General features: G+C 32.2%; 3 protein-coding genes across 4 annotated transcripts in view; 1 reads left to right on the forward strand and 2 right to left on the reverse strand.

The window, feature by feature from the left end:
• On the reverse strand, positions 1 to 5,508 carry LOC148626822 (uncharacterized). Its single transcript, XM_088545024.1, has 3 exons — positions 5,309 to 5,508; positions 1,982 to 2,242; positions 1 to 864 (listed from the first exon to the last, which is right to left on the reverse strand). Exons 1-3 carry the CDS (start codon positions 5,364 to 5,366, stop codon positions 683 to 685), a joined length of 501 nt encoding a protein of 166 aa, XP_088401150.1. The 5' UTR covers positions 5,367 to 5,508; the 3' UTR covers positions 1 to 682.
• LOC148626823 (putative imidazolonepropionase) lies at positions 2,110 to 17,789 on the forward strand. The gene is made up of 10 exons (XM_088544900.1): positions 2,110 to 2,249; positions 2,610 to 2,644; positions 9,473 to 9,746; positions 12,101 to 12,210; positions 12,432 to 12,496; positions 14,374 to 14,651; positions 14,896 to 15,121; positions 15,909 to 16,127; positions 16,346 to 16,506; positions 16,847 to 17,789. The coding sequence occupies exons 3-10, from the start codon at positions 9,598 to 9,600 to the stop codon at positions 16,935 to 16,937; spliced, it is 1,299 nt and encodes a 432-aa protein (XP_088401026.1). The 5' UTR covers positions 2,110 to 2,249; positions 2,610 to 2,644; positions 9,473 to 9,597; the 3' UTR covers positions 16,938 to 17,789.
• LOC148626824 (cilia- and flagella-associated protein 100-like) overlaps positions 17,193 to 22,367 on the reverse strand; it is an 11,112-nt gene continuing 5,937 nt past the window's right edge. For both annotated transcript variants that reach the window (XM_088544695.1, XM_088544782.1), the window contains exons 9-16: positions 22,017 to 22,195; positions 21,724 to 21,772; positions 21,244 to 21,395; positions 20,763 to 20,861; positions 18,960 to 19,076; positions 18,305 to 18,401; positions 17,867 to 17,986; positions 17,193 to 17,680 (exon numbers count right to left, since the gene is read on the reverse strand). In XM_088544695.1, the coding sequence (XP_088400821.1) occupies positions 17,564 to 17,680; positions 17,867 to 17,986; positions 18,305 to 18,401; positions 18,960 to 19,076; positions 20,763 to 20,861; positions 21,244 to 21,395; positions 21,724 to 21,772; positions 22,017 to 22,195 (930 nt within the window). In that variant the 3' untranslated portion in view covers positions 17,193 to 17,563. The remainder of the gene's footprint in view (positions 17,681 to 17,866; positions 17,987 to 18,304; positions 18,402 to 18,959; positions 19,077 to 20,762; positions 20,862 to 21,243; positions 21,396 to 21,723; positions 21,773 to 22,016; positions 22,196 to 22,367) is intronic.

The raw sequence follows: 22,367 nt of genomic DNA on the forward strand, positions 1-22,367 counted from the left end.
AAAATCGAATTAACTTATTAAAATTAAGTTGAATACATCTTAAAACTCTATAAAATATGTTTTACATTGTTGCTTAATTAAATTTATGTGATCAAGGTGTTATTCCATGAGCATATAAAAGTCTGGATATGAATTAGCCTCCGTAATACTGTATTAATATTGGCATTTATTCATTTAATGAATGTTGAAAAGGCACATTATCCTCTCATACAATTTGTTTTACAAATATTTCTATCTCGGTTTTAGGTTTACAAAAATGGAAATAAATAAACAATCGTATTTTGAAGAGCAAGCTAGAAGGGGACGTGGGTTGGATAAAAGGGGATATTTTAGGATATAAAAGGTGCCTGGTTGTAATTTCTCCCTATTGTTTTGGTAGGAAAGCAGGAGGTTCTAAAAAGCATTATTATAGTTAATATTTCGTCACGAACAAACTTAATATATATATACATAATAAGGAGCGTATCATCATTAAAAAAGACCATCTTTTGTTGAATTCGAAATTTCAGTTATCTTGAGAAGTCAAGAAGGTAATTGGAATATTATAATGATGTTTCTAAAAAAAAAGTTTTGGCCTCTGCGTTACAAAAAGAAAGGCAAAATGAAGCAGTTTTCGATGATTAAAGTTCAAGTGGATTAACATCCTCAAAGACCTTATACTAATAATGATATACAATGAAGCCTAGCTAACAGGAGCTGGATATCCAGGATTGCTACTAGCACCAACTCCTATTCCAGCAGAAGTTCTGTAGACAGAATCATAAGCTGGTGGTGGTCCTTTGGGTTGTAATGGCGGCTGTGTTATTGTAAAATCATAAGGCGGAGGATAGGCTGGCATAGTTGGACCAGCTACTGTTGGTGGACCTGCAAAAATAATTTGGTCTTTGAATGACTTTTACAGTTGTGGTTTGAATAATTAAACTCTCCCTCTTAATAAAGTGAAAACGTGCTTTTGTGAGAGCTGATTTATAAAAATAAAGTTTAACACGAGAATGTTTAGCATGAAAAACTTATTTATTGCGCATTAAATTTCCTTTTGATGAAAACATTTGTGGCAATATTTATTTCGCTTTACTTTTCCGTAAAAATCACATTTTTCTGGAAGAGGAATGATTGAAGCCATCAACACAAAAGTTTTATGGTCATAACTATGAACCGATGGATCGTTATTGTGTATTCAATATTGAAAATTGATTTGTTTGCTGTGTCATAGTTTTACTTTCTCATTTCGTCCACCCCTAGCGTTACTTTTTGTGAGCAACTTCGTGGATGTTTCAAGAAAAACAGAGAATGCTTATCCTTCTGTTGCCCCGTGCAGGTCCGGGTGTTAAAAGAATAGGCCTGCAGCAGCACTAAGCTTGTCGTAAAAGGCGACTAAATAGTGCTCAGAAACCTATCCGGGGGCTAGGCGCTCAGCCCACAGAGCAACTGGGAAGTGTGTCCCAGGTGGTGGAATGGGGTACCACTAGCGTGTTACATGCTGGGGTTGTCAGGCTATAATACGGAAAACCTGACCGCAAACCATAGTGATGCACCGTGTTGGGAAAGATGCCACGTTCCTTGTGTCCCATCCCTTTTTTCATTTTATCATCTATTTCATGTTCATCGTCTGAATATAGCTGAAATATTGCTGCTCGGACGTTAAACCCCAACAATAAATCAATCAATGCACCTTGCCCTTGATCCCAAGTTTTAGTCTAGTCCGTGTAGCTCATTTAGAACTGTTAATTATTTGTACGTGTTATTTTTGTTATTTCATTATCTTTGTTTTATGTGTCTATTTTCCTTGTGTAGTTTTCCTTGGTGATGTTCTTTTTAATTACCATGCGAATCCTGGTTCCGTTGTTTTCTACATTCAAGTGACCAAGACGCTTTAGTTTCATTTTGTTTGAATTAATTTAGTAAAACACTTGATTGGTTTTCAAGTAGTAGTATATTACCATGGTGTCATTTGACAAAAAACACCGACCACAACAATTACCTCTTCTGATATTGTTTAAACAGCCGATTGGTTGTCCATGTGGTACTGGCCTCAAAAAATTTCCCTGTGCTCGCTTTCTATTTCGGTGTTTTATATAACAATATATGACTACAATAGAAATGATAACAGCAACACAGACTACTATTCCTACTATTAGTCCGGTCTGTGAGCAGCAGTGATGTTCTCCGTATGAACCACAGCATCCGGTCCTGCAGTAAAACTGATTCTGGTTGTTAACACAAACATCCTCAGCAAGACATCCTGAAAAGTGAATTTAAACATACTGAAAAATGCTGAAGCCTCGTAAAAAGTTGTAGAGTTATAATGTTCAGTCTTTATAAATGCATTATGTTCTGTTTCCTGCCATTCTTCTTGACACAGAAGTTTCTTATTCAACCGTCTTCAGTGCATTGCATTGTTTTGTGATTATTAAATATTTTACACTGGTAGAAAATCAATGCTAAAATCAGAATATGCCACGATAAAAAGCTTCATGAACCTAAATATACAATAATTGTAACAGCTTTTTATTGTTGTTCTAAAGAACCTGGTTAAACAGTTCTCCATCCATAAAGTGAACCTCGTAAAAGTTTATCTTCGGTATATTTAAAAGTTCATTTTTTTATAGTATGAAGAAGTCGTCAAGCACAATTGGGACGGAAAGTGAGTTTGTTTTAAACTTTTAATGCCTAATCAAATTTAGTATTAAAACATTCACTAACAATATGGATGTTCAATTAAAGATACAGTGGTCATCAAAAAAAAAAAGAAAAGAAATATATGTACATACATAAAAATGTAAATACGAATAAATTAATCTCCTCAAATGTTGTAAATGCTGGCATTTATCAGCAGCATAAAAGCCAAATACAAAGGAAATTCGAGATAAAAAAAAATAATCAATAATTCTGCGAAAAGTATTCAAAACCGACAAAAAACCATGCTGCAACCATATCGAAAAAAGAAGCTTTATCTAAAACCGAGAACTTCAACTTATGATAATTGTTTAAGGGGTTTAGAATGTTGTGACATTGGTAAACAATCAACATATAAAATTCAAGTTAGACAAGACTGTAAAAGTCAATAAATATGAATACAAAATAATATGCATATGGCAGTTTTGAGAGTATGTTGTTAATGCTTTGACATAACGGGCATTCGCTTAATATTGTGACATTTAAAAAATTTTAAGAAACGTAAATAATAAAAACTATGTTTTTTCGAAGTGTAAGCAGTTTTATATGATATTGTATGCTGATATTTGCAAATACTATGATGCGTAAATTCTCGGATCGACATGGCTGTCATTCTATCTAACAGTACGAAAATTATTATTGATTGAAAATGATTAATATATATCATTGATATAAAGCAGAGAGTTATGTACACATTTACCAGAGAACGTGAACCAAAAGTGAATAAGTAAATAAATTACTAATATAAAATTTCAATATAACTGCCAGTAATCTTTTTTTTAATTTGTTTATGTGTGATGTGTTATGTTTTTACATTTGACTAAAACTTCTTTTGAATTGAATTTCATCAAGTGTTATTTTATATTGTGTTGTTTGCATTTTATTTAAGGTACGTCAAAAAGTAAAACATAGTCGCACTTTTTGCGCTTCGGAACCTCTGTCCTTTTTAAATCTAGTGTGACATATTGAATTTTCTTTTTTTTTCATAAATGCTTATTTTTCGGATGAGTATAATGTCCACTTTGCTGAACTATTTTTTGTAGTGTCGGTTGCCAATAGAATCCGTTTGTGGGAAATTTTATATCGTTCATTGAAAGTCCATAGACACCCTTTGGCTAATTATTTCCTCTGTTTTGTAGGATTGTCATCTCTTTGACACACACCCCATGTCCACTGTCTTCGGTTTTATATTTTATTATTTATTGAAATTCAAGGTTGAAGTAGACAATAATTACAACAAGAAATGAGATATTCTGTGTTATTGTGATATTGTAAATTTATATGGCATAGAAGATGGGTGTCAATCCATTATATACTAAGATGGGTATTATTCCATTTTAAAATTGACCACCTTTTAACGATTTTTGAAAAATGTTTGTTATGGCATTTTATTGACGAAAAACCATCTTTGTACTAAATAAATACAAAAATGTATTGCAAATTTCGATTTGCTGCTGCAAGCCTATTCTTTTGAAACCCGGACCTGCACGGGGCCAAATATAAAGGAAGATCTAAAATTAATTCATTAAATTCAAAAATACCAATCATATGAATATTTCTAATTCCGGTATCCTGTACACGTGTTTTGACCTTTTTAAACCAAATGATTATGAAGTTCAAGATTAGAATTGAATACAAGAAATACACAAAAATATCGAAATAGGAAGCAAATTCATTTCCTCCAGAGTATGTCAACAGAGTTTCATTATTTAATCTCATATTTAAAATGAGAGATGAAATTCTTCAGTGTTTTACGGTTAAGCTAATGAGTTTTACAAAGTAAAACAGATATGCAAGTTAGGTAAACTTATTCATTTTGATTTTTAATCCTAATTAGCATTGTTGGAAATGATTGCACTGTATTTCATATGTGTTGTGTTTATACATGTATATGTAATTCAATTGTTACTTTCTTCAGTTTGAAGCTAAATTAAAGGAACTGGTCCAATATCAAAATAAGAACAAACCATGAAGGCATCATCGATATTTAAAAGCTGAAAAATCCCCAAAAAACAAACTTGGTCTTTAAAAATATATCATGAAACTCTTTCTCTTTTCCTATCAATTCAATAAATGCCCACTCTGTTGCTTTTATTGAATGTGATTTTAATCAGAAAAAGAAACAATGGTATGGGAAGAAAAGGTTAAATGTAGTCATTATGGATCAACCTTTGAGGAAATGAACTTTTCAAGTCCCATTATAACTGAGTTCTCTAAATTATACCTGTATAAAATAAACTTTTAGCTGTATATACAAGTCATTGTTTAAAACACCAATCTACGGTTGTGTTTTTCTTATTCAATTACATTCATTACCATTTTTTTCTCAAATAACATATTTAGGTGAACACATCATAACGACCAAAGGTTACATTAAACAATAAGATCTGCATGTAGAATGACATATGCGATAGGTTAGCCTAAATTTTAAAGAATAAAACTTGGTAAAAATACACCAAAAGAACAGTTATATATATAGCAGGATTAAAACATCTAAATATAAATTTTTTTCAATTATCTGAAATGATGTTTGGATCCTCTAAAAAAAAATTGTAACAAGAAAACGATCTGGAAGTATCTGTTCTCTGACAGTCATATGACTTCATTAAAGTTAAAACAATGGTTAAATTACCTGTTATTCCAATTGTAAGCGAAGCTATTCCAGAATACACAAAATTCGTTACAGACATCTAGATCAGTTTTAATTAACCTCATTAAATCTGTCCTAATGGAATCAGATCCTTCGCCATTTTTATGACATTCCTCTGAAATTAACAATAATTTCCATTGATTCTCCCAGGTACCATATAGAAGAATCATTGATTCTGAAAAATAAACATCAGGGAAAATTTAAAGCAGTTAGCGCAGAATCAATAAAATTCATTAAAAAGTAAATAACATGAAGAATTTAACTAAAGGTTTTATATAGCGTAACATTACAGTAAAATGAGTATGGAGAAATAAAATTTCAGACAATTGCTGAATAAATAACCCACAAGTTAATGTACATTCAAAGCTAGCATGTCTAAGATTTTGTGATGGCATATACTTAACTTAATGTATATCTGTCACTTAGTTTTGAGGACACACACACACACACACATATATATAATTATATATAAATTTTAAAGGATTGTACAACGATAAAGATGATAATACACTATAATAAAATATATAATGGTATGGATCAATCTATGATTATATATTTACCTGGCTAACCTATCACATATGTCATTCTACATATCGTTATATATTTTATTATAGTGCATTATCATCTTTATCGGTATCGTTGTACAATCCTTTAGACTGATATAAATTTTTGGTTTGTGCTACATCGTCATGACTCGACGATCCGATACCCATTAAGTTTGCTGGTTGGCAGATTCCTTTTGACTTGTATCTAGGGAGCTGGACTTCGTGCAGGCGGTGTTGCCATAGATGTCACAGTGGTACGAGTTCGAGTCCCGCGGAGGGAACGACCAAAAATTTACATCGTAAATTTGACATTGACAAATTGATACAGGGAAGATATGTAAACGTATAGAAAGGTCTGAAAAATTCCCAACTATAGAACTGTTAGAACTGTCGGATCAAATTGATAAAGAGAAGATAACGTAAACTTATAGAAGGGTCTGAAAAATTCCCAACGATGTTAGAACTGTCAAATTTGCGAAGCTCGAACTCCTACCGCTGTGTATATATGTGTGTGTATTGCTGGTGGACATCAACGTTTTCATGGTGTTTCAATCGGGCAGGGAAATATTTCTTGTAATTCTATTTTTTTTCAGGTGCTAAGGGTTCGGGTAATCGAGCTGTCAATATTTACTTTTATATAATTGTCTAATTATTTCCATAGATATTCAGTGTGTTTAACATTAAAACGTTAATGTTGCTGGCTTCTCATGATTAATAGGAAGGTAAAACTTCCATCCTTTCTGCCTTTACATGAATTTATGCTCACAATATTTACATATGATACTCATTGTGTCATATTTATTTACTACTGCGTCTATGGCAATCGTCAGGAAAAGTTTCTAATGGTATACATTGCAAATATCGATACAATTCTATTGCTAGAGCTTTGATTTTTTTAATCCAGCATATAGAAAAAAGTTAAGTTAGCGAATGAAATCCATATAATAAATAATAGTTTAAAGCTAGCTTCGGATGAAGGATTGCTCCGAATGTTGATTGTAAAAACATCAAATGATTTTTTTTTTTAATTTTCGAAACTGTTCCGGTATTCTGACAATGACCACGTTTGTGTAGAACTAGATTGGTAATCGGTACACTTGCTCATGCTCTTCATGTTTTCTGGTAAAATGGGTTGCTCATGCTCCCAGGGTTTCTGGTAATCTGGATTGCTCATGCTCCCAGGGATTCTGGTAATCTGGATTGTTTATACTCCAGGGTTTCTGGTAATCTGGGTTCCTCATACTCCCAGGATTTCTGGTAATCCTTGGTGTTCGCTTGGTGTTCGTTTAAAAAGTTTTCTGTTCTATTTTCGGTTAACATAAATGTTGTGCCCTTTCTTTTAGGCTTTCTTTCCTTCCTATTTGTCCCCTGGCATCTGTCCAATTTTTTTTTGTTTCATTTCATTTCATTTATATTCCACGTTTACTAGTATGAATAAGACCTGTACTATTATCGCACTCTCCATCGAAGAGATAATCATAAGTCCATTCTATTCTCTTTCGGTCTCTCTATGAAAGCGATAATTGTGATCTTCTGTCCATGTACTGGATTCCAAAACTTCGAAAGAAGCCATACAAACAACGCTTTAAAACTGGAACCGCAAAGTATACTTCCAAGCTTCTTTCGAAACTATTAACTTCCATACTTACAGTTGTCAAAGAGGGTTTTCAGTCTTTCCACGACACTTGTTACCCGTAATGGTGTCAATTCAATGTGGGTCCTAAAAGTTGGAAAGATATTTTAGAAACCCTCAATGCTAGATTACTTTCCAATATAATAGTAACATCAAGACCTTCACTCTTCATACTACTATTCCTGTTACCCGAGTAAACAAATATATCGTGGACGTGGTTTGTACTCCGCTACTCGCTGACCTGTTCCTTCACTTCCACGAGGCTGACTTTATACCAGATGTTTTGTCTTAAACAATCCTAGATTCGGGGATTTTATAGATCGTATCTACCCCAAAAAATATTGCGATAAAGGACACTACAGGCACTATGAAGTCAGTATCAAATCTTGACCAACTTTTATTTTAAAGACCGATGGAGAGAGACCGATGGAGAGAGAAAGCTCATGACTTAACTACCACAAATGCGATGACTCATTCTGTATTGTCAACTTTCATTTCATCTATGGCAACATCACTTAAGCATCTGCCTATAGAGTTTTCATAGTACAACTCATACGTCATGCTACTTAGTGGAATTTGGTACCGTGCTTTACACCTTACAATAAGGCTTTTTGACTAGGGTTATTTTCCTATAATATTAATGCCATCACTGCAGTTTTAAAGTCGACATCATGAACTCATGAATTGTTATGGTGTATCCATCTGCACTATGCGAAACCATTTGTTCATCGCGTCAGTTTTATCTTCCTATTTCGTTTGCAACGGACATTTATGAGCAACTCGGCGAGTGTTTCCAGAAAAAGCAGAAAACGCCTATCCTACCGGTGCACCGGATTTTTATAGAATCCGTGTTGCCCATTTGCTTATGTTTCTTCGTATGTGTTAGGATGGTTATTTCAAATTCATTGTTGTGTCTGTTTTTCCTGTCACGTTGTTATTCTTGAATCAGATTCTTTTGATTAACGTTCGAATCATGGTTCCCTTGATTTCCCTTATACTTACGCTTATTTATTTATAGCCTGGTCCAGGTACCACAAGCCATTCTTTAATAAGCATTTTGTCGATTGCAATATAGTACGGATAGAGCTTTAAGAAACGAAAATGCTTAAAACAGCGTATTTGTGTGTCATCTATCAATGGAAAGCATACAACAACGACTCTTTGTACATCGGAGTCTTAATTAAACAAGTATCAATTTAAGGTGCATTTATACCAGAAGTGGTCTAAATTCATTGTGAAAAAGGCCTTAAATCCAGACATGAGAATTTGAATTTTGAATTTTATACTCCATTTCCACACTTTAAACTACATAATCATACGTCCTTGTAAACAAGTGCCTCCACTACACTGTTTGTCTACCAGTAAACATTAGCAGTAGGCGTGTCCTAAGATTCCCAAACTTTATATTTTCTAAAATGTCCAGAACACTATGTGAAGTCTTTTGCCCTGCTATAAAGGTCACGGTCTTACATCTCACCTTCTTGCTGTTGATAATAATAACAATTGGTAGTCATTTTTTTTCATTTATCGGTGGTAACATTCTATCTTTTCAAAATGTCTCTAAAAATAATATATGTTATTTTAGAGATTGCCGAAGTTACATGGACTGTTGGGTTCTTGCTTTACTTCTTGCAGATAAACTTTTTGAGCAGAATAAAATATTAAATTGAGATTAAGTCATCGCCTAAAGCATTTTACGGTCAATATAATAAACCTATACCGACTGATATGGAATGTTCATCTCAACCATAAGGACATATTTATTATATTTGTCAGTCTCCTTCTTCCAATTAATATGAAAACGGCTCTTTTCGTTGACCTAGCCCATTCTTGTTTTTAATTCTATGTGCAGTCCTAGATTGTTTATCTAAGGATTTATTGGTTCATGTATGTTGATTGTGTCTTTGTTTTGACTATTTTTTTAACCTTCTGTACTTGTTTTAACCGTAGTGGCTCTTGATCTTACAGTAATTTATAATTTGTGGAGGCTTTGGAAAAGAACAATTATTTAGACAGTTTATGATAGTGTATGTGATAACAATGACCAATAAAGATTACAATGACCTTTTATCTTAAAATCATTGTTCAAAACAATGTCGGAGTATAAACTACTGGTACATTCAGCTAAACAAGTCGTATTAGTACGTGATGATGGCGCTCGTGTTGTACGAGGGAAGGACATGCAGAAAGTTGATGTCATTGAGGCGGAGGGAGAGGATGGTATCAACATTCTAGTTGATCAGTAAGTTCACAATTATCTTCTCAGTTCGTTTAATGTATACTTTGTTTATATTCAAAATTCAATTTAAAGCTAATGGTTCACATGAACTTTCAACTACACACTAGTACGGGGCGCCGAATGGGACTCTTATGGTTTTGTACTCAAAATTCAATTTTGTACCGACAAAAGTGAATTTTAGTTCAACAAAAATGTTCAAATTAACAAAATTTATAACATACTACAAATTTTCAATTTTGTGTCACAAAAGTCAATTCTGTGGCACAAAATTCAATTTTGTGAGACAAAATTCAATTTTGTCACATAAATCAATTTTGTGTCAAAAAATTCACAAAATTGTCACAAAATTCAATTTTGTGAGACAAACTTGAATTTTGTCACATAAGTCAATTTTCTATGCAAATTAGTTTACAGAATCTTTTGAATATGCAAATGAATTCTCTGATTACGATTTTGTAAGGTTTCTCATTGGATATAGTAACCGCAGGATTCCGATTACTTCGAGCCACGCAGGACGGTTAAGGCCGTATTATCTGAAATTTAAAAAAATCTTTTAAGTTGCATTCTACAAAAAAAAAACTGTTTTGAAATAACTAAAATTGCTACTATACGTTTTCTATGAGATTTGTTTAATAAAACAGGTTTTAAAATACGCCACTTTTCTACTTTCGATTCATTGGGATTTCTGCTGGTGAATCATATGATCATTTCCTGACATCTTTCAACTCAACTGTAAAATGCTTTGCCCGACCTGTTAATCGCAACAAAATTTGTTAAAATTTGGCAAGATAGTTTGTATTAATGTATTTGTCCCAAATTTTGCTGGAAAAAGAAATGAAATATCAGACTAGCCAAGAAAGCTATATTAGAAATGTGTTGTGGTGAGAAATTTGTTAATCTGTCAAAGTCGGCGAAAGATTTTTTTGTTCCACTATCCCTCACGATCTTTTGCCAGATGCCAGATACAGATAGATTCCTGATTTCATTCCGATTCTATTGATGTATGAAATTCGGTTGTGTGGAACAGGTCGGACGAGATGAAAAACCGACATAGTACGTGACAAACTTTCGTTTCCCTTTTGTTTACAAACGTTCAAATGATCTATCTTTGCATTCAAGATTAAGTGACACAGTGGGTTATACGATTACGATATCCTATATTTCTTTCATTTATGAGCTTAATAGACCCTTTTGTGCTAACGTTGGGGTAGTCGATGAGCATGCGTAGGGCATGCTCAATATACACTTCCGCGAGGAAAATTCTTTTGTTCTACCCAAGCTTTACCTCGCGGAACTGTATATTGAGCATGCTCACCAACTTACCACAAAAGGGTCTATTATAACTATGTACATTCGTACCTTATCCACTGTATTGCAGTGAATGCTTTAAGTTTGTAATACACATATACATGATGCTGCACATTTTGAATTCATTTGCATATCAAAAGGATTCTGTAAACTAATTTGCATACAAAATTGACTGTTGTGACGCAACATTGAATTTTGTCTCACAGAATTAAATTTTGTGACACAGAATTGGATTTTATCTCACAAAATTGAATTTCGTGACACAGAATTGACTTTTGTGACACAGAATTGACTTTTGCTACACAGAATTGAACTCGTCTGTTGTCTCACAAACTTATTTTTTGTGACACAAAATTTATTTTGATTACAAAAAGATCAAGTCCCATTCGGCGTCCCGTAAATGGTCACTGAATAACCTATTTCACTCTTTCATTCTATGTCTTATATATAATCTCCCCTTTTTCTCCATCCGTATTACCCCTTATACTTTTCCTTTCTATACTACTTACATATTATCTAATCTGAAGAAAGATTTTGATAACCAATTTTGATTTTTTTTTTCAAATTCAATAACATAAAAAATAAAAATGATATTCACCACATTTCAAAAATCATCATAGAATGTATCGTTATCCTCCATTTTAGACATAAAACAAGAACTTGATAGCAGAATTAATATTTAAAAGAATGAGCTTTCATAACATACAGGACAATCCCTGCTGATGGCGGGCCTATACGCGCATTGAATTAATTGATGTGCATGATCTAAATAGTAGCCGTCATAAATTACCGCCGAAACACTAGATTAGTGTAGGATTGGTGCAAACAATAAATTATGATAAAGATATCTAATAGATTTTTGGGTATTAAATACTAATTATTTGAATGATTATAGCAAAAAATGATTAACTAACATGAATTTGTTCACATAAGAATGTAGATCTAAAACACATATTAAACTACAAAGGTACTAAAAAATATCGTTTTGAAAAGTTGTTCGTTATCGAGACACACGTAACATTGCATTAATATAGCCGTTTATTTTCCAGAAATGGGAAGATCGAATTTGTAGGAAAGAAGTCATCGTTTGAGAAGCGATATCGTGAAAGTTTTTCCGTTGAGAAAGAACTTAATGCAATGGGCAAATGCATCATACCAGGTGAATTTATATACGATAGTAAAAATTAAGTAAGAAGTTGTGCAGAATAATACGACTTCACTTTTTAAAATTTACGTGTTTTATCATAATTTTTGGAAAATAAAAATTATCAGAGAAAACCTCGCAATTATTCTAACCAGGGGAGCTAACTCCATCAATATCACAGGATTGACTATCCGATTCTACAAAATAATATGTAATAAAGAACTATTATTTGGCAGGTTTAGTTGATGCACATACACATCCAGTCTGGGCTGGGGATAGAGTCCACGAATTTGCAATGAAAGTAAGTATAAATTTTAACAAATACCTTATTGATAATCTATGATTAGTCAACATTGAAAAGGTAATGATTACCCAATTATATATTCAGTACATCAATTCATTGTTGACTGATTTGCTGGAAAGTCTTGGCTCTAAATTGTTATCTATCAAAAGAGAACAACAAAAACAAATGATATACATTGCTTCCCAAAAACAAATATGACTTGTTTATGTGATTAAAATCTAAGCATTCTGAATAACGTAGTCAATTCAAAGGTCTATATAGAATTGAAAAAAAAACAACAAACACTTTTCTAAAGCACAAGATGATATAAATAAGAAGAATAGCAGTTTAATAACGTTAATGTCTAAATAGTTGCAATGTTTTATACCTACTTTTATTGAAACCAAACAAGACATAAATGATTTATAAATTAAAAAATTCTAATCTTACAAACAATTTATCAAGTACAAACTCTAAACATTTGACCAAATTAAGTAATGAAGCCGAAGGTTGTCATAATAGCATCTGCCATTTATTCGTGTCATATTGTGAAATAATGATTGTGTCTTAATCGACTGTCAGTCTCTGTCAGTGTTATTAGCTGTTTTAAATAGCACCTTCCAGAAATTCATTTGGTCATCATTTTCAGGCTTGACGTTAAACACCCGTTTTGTCAATATGTAGATGACTTTATACAAGTACTGTTAGGCTTGACGTTAAACACCCGTTCTGTCAATGTGTAGATGAATTTATACATGCACGGTCAGGCTGGACGTTAAACACCCGTTCTGTCAATATGTAGATGACTTTATACATAAAGGGTTAGGCTGGACGTTAAACACTGGTTCTGTCAATATGTAAATGACTTAATACATGCACGGTTAGGCTTGACGTTAAACACCCGTTCTGTCAATATGTAAATGACTTTACACATACAAAGTCAAACAATGATAAGATAAATTGTGCCTCTAGAAACAAGAACTTACCAAGTAATAGAATTAAAAGAAATTGATTGTTATTAGCTGTTTTAAATAGCACCTTCCAGAAATTCATTTGGTCATCATTTTCAGGCTTGACGTTAAACACCCGTTTTGTCAATATGTAGATGACTTTATACAAGTACTGTTAGGCTTGACGTTAAACACCCGTTCTGTCAATGTGTAGATGAATTTATACATGCACGGTCAGGCTGGACGTTAAACACCCGTTCTGTCAATATGTAGATGACTTTATACATAAGGGTTAGGCTGGACGTTAAACACTAGTTCTGTCAATATGTAAATGACTTAATACATGCACGGTTAGGCTTGACGTTAAACACCCGTTCTGTCAATATGTAAATGACTTTACACATACAAAGTCAAACAATGATAAGATAAATTGTGCCTCTAGAAACAAGAACTTACCAAGTAATAGAATTAAAAGAAATTGATTGTTATTAGCTGTTTTAAATAGCACCTTCCAGAAATTCATTTGGTCATCATTTTCAGGCTTGACGTTAAACACCCGTTTTGTCAATATGTAGATGACTTTATACAAGTACTGTTAGGCTTGACGTTAAACACCCGTTCTGTCAATGTGTAGATGAATTTATACATGCACGGTCAGGCTGGACGTTAAACACCCGTTCTGTCAATATGTAGATGACTTTATACATAAAGGGTTAGGCTGGACGTTAAACACTAGTTCTGTCAATATGTAAATGACTTAATACATGCACGGTTAGGCTTGACGTTAAACACCCGTTCTGTCAATATGTAAATGACTTTACACATACAAAGTCAAACAATGATAAGATAAATTGTGCCTCTAGAAACAAGAACTTACCAAGTAATAGAATTAAGAGAAATTGATTAATCAAAATGCCGAAATTATGACTTATTGATAATTTAAAGTTAGCAGGTGCGACCTATATGGAGGTACATAAGTCAGGAGGAGGTATTAACTATACAGTAGAACACACCAGGGCAGCCTCAGAAGAACACCTTTACTGTAGTTTAAAAAACAGGCTAATGTCTATGCTTAGTACGGGTACGACAACAGTAGAATGTAAAAGTGGCTACGGCTTAGAGGCCAACACTGAGGTCAAAATGTTAAAGGTCATTGAAAAAGCAAAGGCACAGCTTCCATTAACTATATCATCGACATTTCTTGGAGCTCATTCTGTTCCAAGGTACTGGTTTATCAGAAAGTAATAGAAATAGACCATAAACCATGTTTCATTACATGTATTTTCGGATTTTTGTAAATATTTGGTAAGTATAAATATAATTTAAAAATGGTTCCCGTCTTTAAAAAAGAGAATGCACTGTTATTTTTATACAAATTTTAAATCTTAGTTGACGTACTTTTCTTCAGTGCAAATAGTGTATGGATTGTTTGAATGTTAAATTGATGTAATTTGACAATGATTCCAGGGGCAAAACATCAGACGAAGCAACAGAAGACGTTCTTTCCGTACAGTTACCAAAGATAAAACAACTAATGAAAGAGAAGTCATTACATGTGGAAAACATTGACGTATTTTGTGAGAAAGGTGTATTTGATGTAAAGCAGTCGAAAAAGATACTACTTGCAGGAAAAGAAGCTGGAATGCAAATTAATTTTCATGGTGACGAGTTGAATCCCTTGGAAGGGGCTGAGGTAAACAACATACAGGGTTTTTTTTGAAAATCGGATCAGAAATACCCAAAAGAATATATATCTTTTTAAAAACTGAATATTTTAGACACTATATTTGTCAATTGTGATGTATGTATATGTCAAACTATACATGAGCACTCATATTGGCAACGATCTGTTTTTCCTGCTAATGAATATTTTTGGCACTGCAATGAAGCAGACTTCATGGCAGATCTTATTCATGAGAAAGAAAGTCATTTGGTTAAGTCCTTTTGTCATAAGTATTTAGATTAAGTGATTTCGTTGAACGATTCCCGGTTCAGTGCTTTCATTGAGATGAACGTCTTGATGTTAAAACAACTACAGACTATTGAATATATATTGCCGTTTTTTAATCGTCTTTGGTAACATTTCATCTCATACGTATGAATTTTTTACGTTATTTGATGCCTTGGTTGTGTTACTGCGACTCTCTGAATCACTCTATTTGAACATTTTAAATTTGACCATTTAGTGCAGAGTTATGGTACGACATCATTTCCAAAATAAGGGTGACGTCACCTTTGCCGGCCAATAATGTGCCAATCTCTCTTAAGGACACCATAGCAATTGACCAACGCTCCCAGTTAGTTTGTGTATTCCGAGTAACTCATTACTTATGATCATCTCCATCTTTTCTGTCTTTATGGGTCTCGTCCTCGGCTTGTATAAAACACACTAGTGGAAAAACTTCACTTCCTTTTTACAGTTGGGGCAGATTGGTGCACTAGTTGTCAAAAAACAGCTTATTTCATTTCCCTTTTTACAGATGGGAGCAGAGATTGGTGCACTTGCCATTAGTCATTTAGAGGAAATCTCAGATCAGGGCATCAAAGCCATGGTCACGGCTGGTAGTATAGGTGTAGTTCTACCAACCACCGCCTATATATTGAGGATAAAACCTCCTCCGGTCAGGAAGATGATAGATGCTGGTATGGCTGTAGCATTGGGCTCAGATTACAATCCTAACGCCCACTGTTCCTGTATGGTGCGTATTAAATACATGAATCTATCATATTGTTCTATTTTTCGAACAGGTTTATACCATATAGCCTTGCTTTTCTTTTTGTAAATTTGCGCCTATCTTGTTCCCTGTTGAATTTAAATGCTCCTATTAGAAAAAAAAAAAACTTCTTATTCAGATTAAAAAAATGAAGTAATTCATAATGTCGACAGGAAACGCTAACCAGTGGGTATTTATTTCAGCCAGTGGTAATGCACCTAGCATGTGTACTGATGCACATGTCCATGTCAGAGGCACTGATAGCTGCTACTCTTAACTCTGCTGCAGCTTTGGGTCTGTCTGATTTATATGGTTCTATAGAGAAAGGGAAATATGCTGACATGGTTGTAATAAATGCAGACAGGTTAGTAGTGTCACCTGGTTCTATTTGTCTAGTACTCATAGGAAATGCAAGTGATATAGTAGTAAAAAAATCAAAGGGTATTTGTTGTTGTTTAACTTTGTTTTATGGATAAAATGGGAAATACTAAGACGTGGTAATTAATGCGGAAAGTTGAGTAACAAGCAGCTGGTTGGTAAGGATTAAAATTATTGACTGATTTAGATTAAAATAGAAAATTTGAACAATGATGTCCAAAATAGTATCAGTAAATGAATGAGTTTCTTATGCAAAAATTGTTGTCATTTTTGTTCTTGGTAGCTATATTGTTAAGTATAATTTTTTTTTCTTTTTCTTTTTACAGGTGGGAAAACCTGATATACCAGTTGGGGTCACATGATAAATTAATTGACAGTGTGATAAGACATGGAGATATTGTTTATGGAAATAAATGACCATCTTGTATGATCATGTGTAATATTAAAGTATAGATGGTACATAGGGACAGAAACAAAAGGATGCAGCCTGAATTGTTAACAGTACATTCCTTAACATGTCAAACAAACAATAACCAGTAAAATGGAAAAACAATAGAACTATTAAACCCAGCGAAAATGGCTTACAGTTTGGGTACAGTTTTCTGATGTGTTGTATTGACCAAATACAAAACACATTGTTATTGCTTTAAGTTTGAAAACAATACATCAGTATGAAAATACAGGATTTTTACTAATAAATCTTCATAAATATCACATAAAAATACAAATGCACAAAATCATGTTTACAACAATTTATGGTAATGAGGAAAGAAGAGGATTCATCAAAAATCATTCATAAAATGCCTTTTTGTAAAAGTTACTCCTTTTAAAGGTGAAGGACACCAATCCAAAATCAGTAGTGAGATACATATATTTGCTATAGTTAATGAATGCATGTTATCTGTGGAACTATCAGAAACTTGGTAACATTTTGGCAATTATAAGCTACACTGATGTCTTCCACAGTGACAGAACACTTCAAGATTTTTACAGTTTCCCCACAGGATATCACGACACGATCCCCTGACATGAAACATTTGTCCTCAATAATGATACAGGTAGGCTTCCTCTTCTAGTAAAGCACTATCCTGGCCAGCACCATCATCCTCTCTCTTCTTTTGTTTAGGTGGCTCTGATCTGAACACTAGTTTCCTTCCAGTCTGAAAAGGTCAATAGAAAACTGTACACAAATGCATCTTGTATAAATCCAGCAATATCTGTATTGCTCAATCCTCAAGTCACTATTTTAATAAAAACCTAAATCCTGAAGCATGTTTTTAGTATTTTGTTTACACTGTCATCATATTATTTATGTTTAAATGGATTTTATTAGTAAGAAATCTTACTTGTTTTTTAGGTTCAGCTCTTGCTCTCTCCATGGCTTTCCTAACTCTTTCTTCTTGCTTCAGTCTTTGTTCCTCCATCTTTTCCTCTCTCATCTTTATTCTTCTTTCCTTTTCTTTAGCCTATAAGTCAATGAATTATTTTGATTTTCAATTTCAATAATATAAAAGGGAAAATAAGATATTAAAACAGAACATACAATGAATATAAAACATAGTCAATACAGTTTGTGAGAATGGATCCTGCATACAGTTATACAATATTTTTAGCAAGTTTTTTCTTTTTATGCAAGTTAAGTATATTGGACTGTTTTCATATGGTATATAGCTTCTGAATGTCATAAAATTGTGTTTGTAGTCAGTTCTGATGCCACTGAATCAGAAGACAAGTGAATGATTCCTGATATGATTCAGCAGGTTTTATTGGAGACAATATATTACCTTTTCTGCAGCCTCTACTTTGTCAGCTGGCATTGTTTCTATTTGTTCTAACAGACCTACTAACTGGTTCTCTAAGTTTGTTAACATCTGTAAAGTACTGTCAGAATAGATAATAAAGAGATACAGAATTCATACATAAAAAATAACAGGGTAAAATATTATTTCCAAAACATATACTTTATGGAATAATAGTGTAATTTTATCTTACATGGCATATATTAAATAGCTCAATAACATATACCAAAGAAAGCGATCACTGTTTTAAAATTAGTTTGAATATAGTTACCAAAACCTTAAGCTTCTTTACAAAGTACTATGTGAAATGGAATTTTTCACTTAAAATAAAAGCCTTACATATTTTCCAATTTCAATCCATTTTTACATAACTGTCTTGGAAAAGTGTAAAAAAAACTTATTCCTCAATATACTATAGTTTAAGTTTACAACCATTGATACAAACAAGGCTCTGCAATATCTTTGGTGTATAGAAATGTTACAATGTTGTAGCAAGTGACCTGACATACCTGATTTGTGCTTCATTGTCTTCTATAGACAATTTTTTTTCTATATAAAAAAGTGACTTGACATATCTGATTTGTATTTCATTGTTTCCTATAGACAATTTTTTTTCTAATAAAAAAGTGACTTGACATACCTGATTTGTGCTTCATTGTCTCCTATACATGTTTTGTATACATCTTCTACTTTTCTGTTTAATTCTATCAGCATTTTCTCTTGATCTTCTGCCTTGAATTCTCCAAATGAAAACATTCTGAAGAAAATAAAACATTTTAATCTAGTATGTAAAAAAAATGTAATCTTCCAATATGAGAATTATAAGTGCATTACTTGTCCTTTTTTCTGCTTTTCAGTAATATAAACGCAAAATTAAAATATTGAAAACAAAAAATTATTTTTACTTCATAAAAGTGAACCTTATTGTAGGCAGATGATATTTGAATGTGTTGACTTAATTCACACTAAAAATAAAGAGAATCAATGAGGTAGCAGGAACTCGCTAAGTAATCTTGGAATAAAAACATGCAACACACATAGCTAATAAACTTTATACTTTTCAAATCAAACTATTTCAAATTTCATGGTGATTTCATAAATTCAAACTTTGAAAAAAAAGAAAAAAAGTAATGATTTCAACCACTATACAAGATACATTTATACAGGATATTCATTATTTAATTTAGCAACAACCACATTAAATGGCTTCAACCATCACCAAATACATTTATACTAGCCAATGTATCTCCATTACCTACCGTGTTATGCTGGGTAAAATATATATATTGTATGTAGAAATTAGTTATTCATATTTAGTTTTAGATCCTTTTCAATAGCATGTAAACAGAAACCCAATTCCTGTGTTTTCGATATATTTTCAGAACCATGTTGCATAAGAAAATTGATTGTCTTAAGACATGACTTCGTTTTTATATAAAAAAAATATAGACAAAACTGTGATCATGCATACTGAAAAGAATCTGAAATGAACACTTTACCCCCATTCATCATCTGCTTTTTGTATTTGACTGATGATAAACCAGATAGAATATTACAGTGGGTTTATAAGGGAAAAATGGTAAGTGTATACAGTCAATTAACTGTGGGTTTATAAGGGAAACATGTTGTGTGTATACAGCCAATTAACTGTGGGCTTATTAGGGAAATGTGTGTATACAGTCAATAAATAGGACAGAAACTTGTAGAGTGTTTATAATAAAAAAAAGAAACTGAAATAAACAGATAAACCTCAGATTTACTGATGGATTCAATAAATAGAGAAACATTAGTAAAATACTTTAAGGAAATTATCTTTTCAGGAAAAAAAAAATATTCACTTTTTGTAATATGTAAGAAAATAAATTACAAGGCACAAAAATTTTTACACTAGGAAATAAATACTCTGTATAACCAACACTCAAATTTAATTTTTTTTATTATGGAAATAAAATTTACATTGTATAATTCAAACATATACTGTCATAGAAAAGTGCATATCCCATTTATATTTTATCATATAGGAAATAATGTCATTCTATGGCAGTTTAGTTTTGTATAAAATCAATATATTTCATGCAATGGTCTCATGACTATACTTTATGCTGCAACCATTCTATCAGAGTAGCCAAAGTGCATTGACTATTTATTAACATGTGACTTGTACAGTCCCACTTGTTCCCACAGTTCTAAAACTCGTAACAATATTGGTTTCATCTTATGTCAGAGCATTGTCATTGTCTTAGATGCTATTATTCTTTGTTTTTTTCTTTTTATAGATTGAGAAATAAATTTTTGTTTTAATTTGTAACAAATTGTAATGTCATTCTATAAAATTCACAAATTGTGTACTAAATTGAATTTAAGATTATTCAATAATCTGGTGCATTATATGATGTTTAAATAGATAAACAATAGACCAAATATTTTAATTAAGTTAGCATACTTTGCCCTAATCCTTAAATCTGTAGCCTTGCTTTCTTCTCTTTTAATTTGTGTTGTTAATTTGTTGATCTGTTCTTTTAATATTGCTGTTTCTTTTTCCCTGTGGAAAATGCAAATTACAAGTTCTTGATAATCAACATTAATAAACATGTAATCTCATACCAGATATGAACTGAAAATTTTACATGTAGTTGCATAAATCACAGAGTACAAACAAAAGATCAGAACAGTTTTGTTTCCCTTAAAGAGGTTGGTGAGAAACCTGTATCATTACAAACAAGTAAATGAGCAGAATCATGTAGAACCAAAATACAAAAATTGATAAAATCATGCTTTATAAAGTATACATAAAATTAAGTTTCTTATTTTTCAACCAAAATCTCAAAGCAGGCTAAATTTAACAACTTCAGAATTTAGGTAACTGCCTTAACTGACAAATCCATGCAGAGAATATTTTCACAACAAAATGCTTCCATACTTACATTTTGACCTTGGTTTGTTTTATTGTTTGTTTCATTTCTTCTAAATTTTCTTCTGTTTCTTGACTGTTTTGTATTAAAGATAAATTTTGTTCTTCAAGTTCAGCAAATATATCTAATAACTGTTGTGGACTAGAAAAGAATAGTTCTAATTCCTGAAACAACAAAAATGACTTTTAAGTAGAAACAATGCGGTTTGACTCAACAAACGCCATAAAATAATCTGCCTTTAATATTAATGTATACAATATCTATGAAACAACCAGTCTGTAATGTAAAAGAGACACAGAAGTAAAAATAAGGATAAAGTTATTATTCTGGTTATTTTTGGTTTAGAATAAAATAGTTAAATAGTTATCTTCATTAAACAGTTCTAAATAACATTTGACACACTGAAAAACTTTGAACATTGAATAAATTTAACAAATTATCTCCCCTTGAGGAAATCTAGCTATTTTCAGCCACATTTAAATAAAATCTTACATCGTCGTCTGATTCTTCTTCTACAGGTGTACTGCTGGCATGGTCTGGTCTGTAACATATAATAAAGGCTTATACAATATTAAATAATTCACTATTAGAACCAACAGATGATTCAAAGAGAATATGATAAAGGAAAAGTAGAAAGATATGAAAAGTTCCTTGATTTTAACTTTTTTAAAATCTCTGTGCTGAAAAATTGGTTTGCTGCCAGTTATTTTTACAATGTAAATGTCTAGTGCACTTAGTCCGCAAAACTACAAAATTAATTTTAATGTGTCAATTCAGTTGCATACTTTTTAGTGCCTGATTTTTGAGAAGGAACTCTTGGTACAGGTGGTTTTTTCTTAGATTTCAGATCAGCTGATTTCTCTCCAGCATCACTGCCCTTTTTCTCTTTCTTTGCTGCTTCTCTTTCTTTCTTTTTCTCTTCTCTTCTTTTGTCTCTCCTTTTTATTTGTTCTTCTCTTATTTCCTAAACAAAAAATAAAAATCAACATAATGATAAACACATGTGAAAAAGATAAAGATATTTGTTCAGGAAAAAATATCTGATGGAAGTAAAAAGTCAAATTCAAAATACATTTTTATCCAGGTGGGGTTATTGTCTCTTTGACATATTCACCAAACATAATCTTGTTATATTT

Source organism: Perna viridis, chromosome 1 (assembly GCF_037379345.1).
Source record: "Perna viridis isolate PV_CMFRI_1.1 ecotype Kerala chromosome 1, ASM3737934v1, whole genome shotgun sequence".
NCBI classification, from domain to species: domain Eukaryota; kingdom Metazoa; phylum Mollusca; class Bivalvia; order Mytilida; family Mytilidae; genus Perna; species Perna viridis.

Coding starts and splice junctions, on each gene's coding strand:
- LOC148626823 (XM_088544900.1), top strand. CDS start 9,598: ATGTCGGAGTATAAACTACTGGTACATTCAGCTAAACAAGTCGTATTA. Junction 15,122..15,908: donor ATCCCTTGGAAGGGGCTGAG/GTAAACAACATA, acceptor CCCTTTTTACAG/ATGGGAGCAGAGATTGGTGC. Junction 16,507..16,846: donor GTTGTAATAAATGCAGACAG/GTTAGTAGTGTC, acceptor TTCTTTTTACAG/GTGGGAAAACCTGATATACC.
- LOC148626822 (XM_088545024.1), bottom strand. CDS start 5,366: ATGTCTGTAACGAATTTTGTGTATTCTGGAATAGCTTCGCTTACAATT. Junction 2,243..5,308: donor GCTTACAATTGGAATAACAG/GTAATTTAACCA, acceptor TTCACTTTTCAG/GATGTCTTGCTGAGGATGTT. Junction 865..1,981: donor TTTAAACAATATCAGAAGAG/GTAATTGTTGTG, acceptor TTATTTTTGCAG/GTCCACCAACAGTAGCTGGT.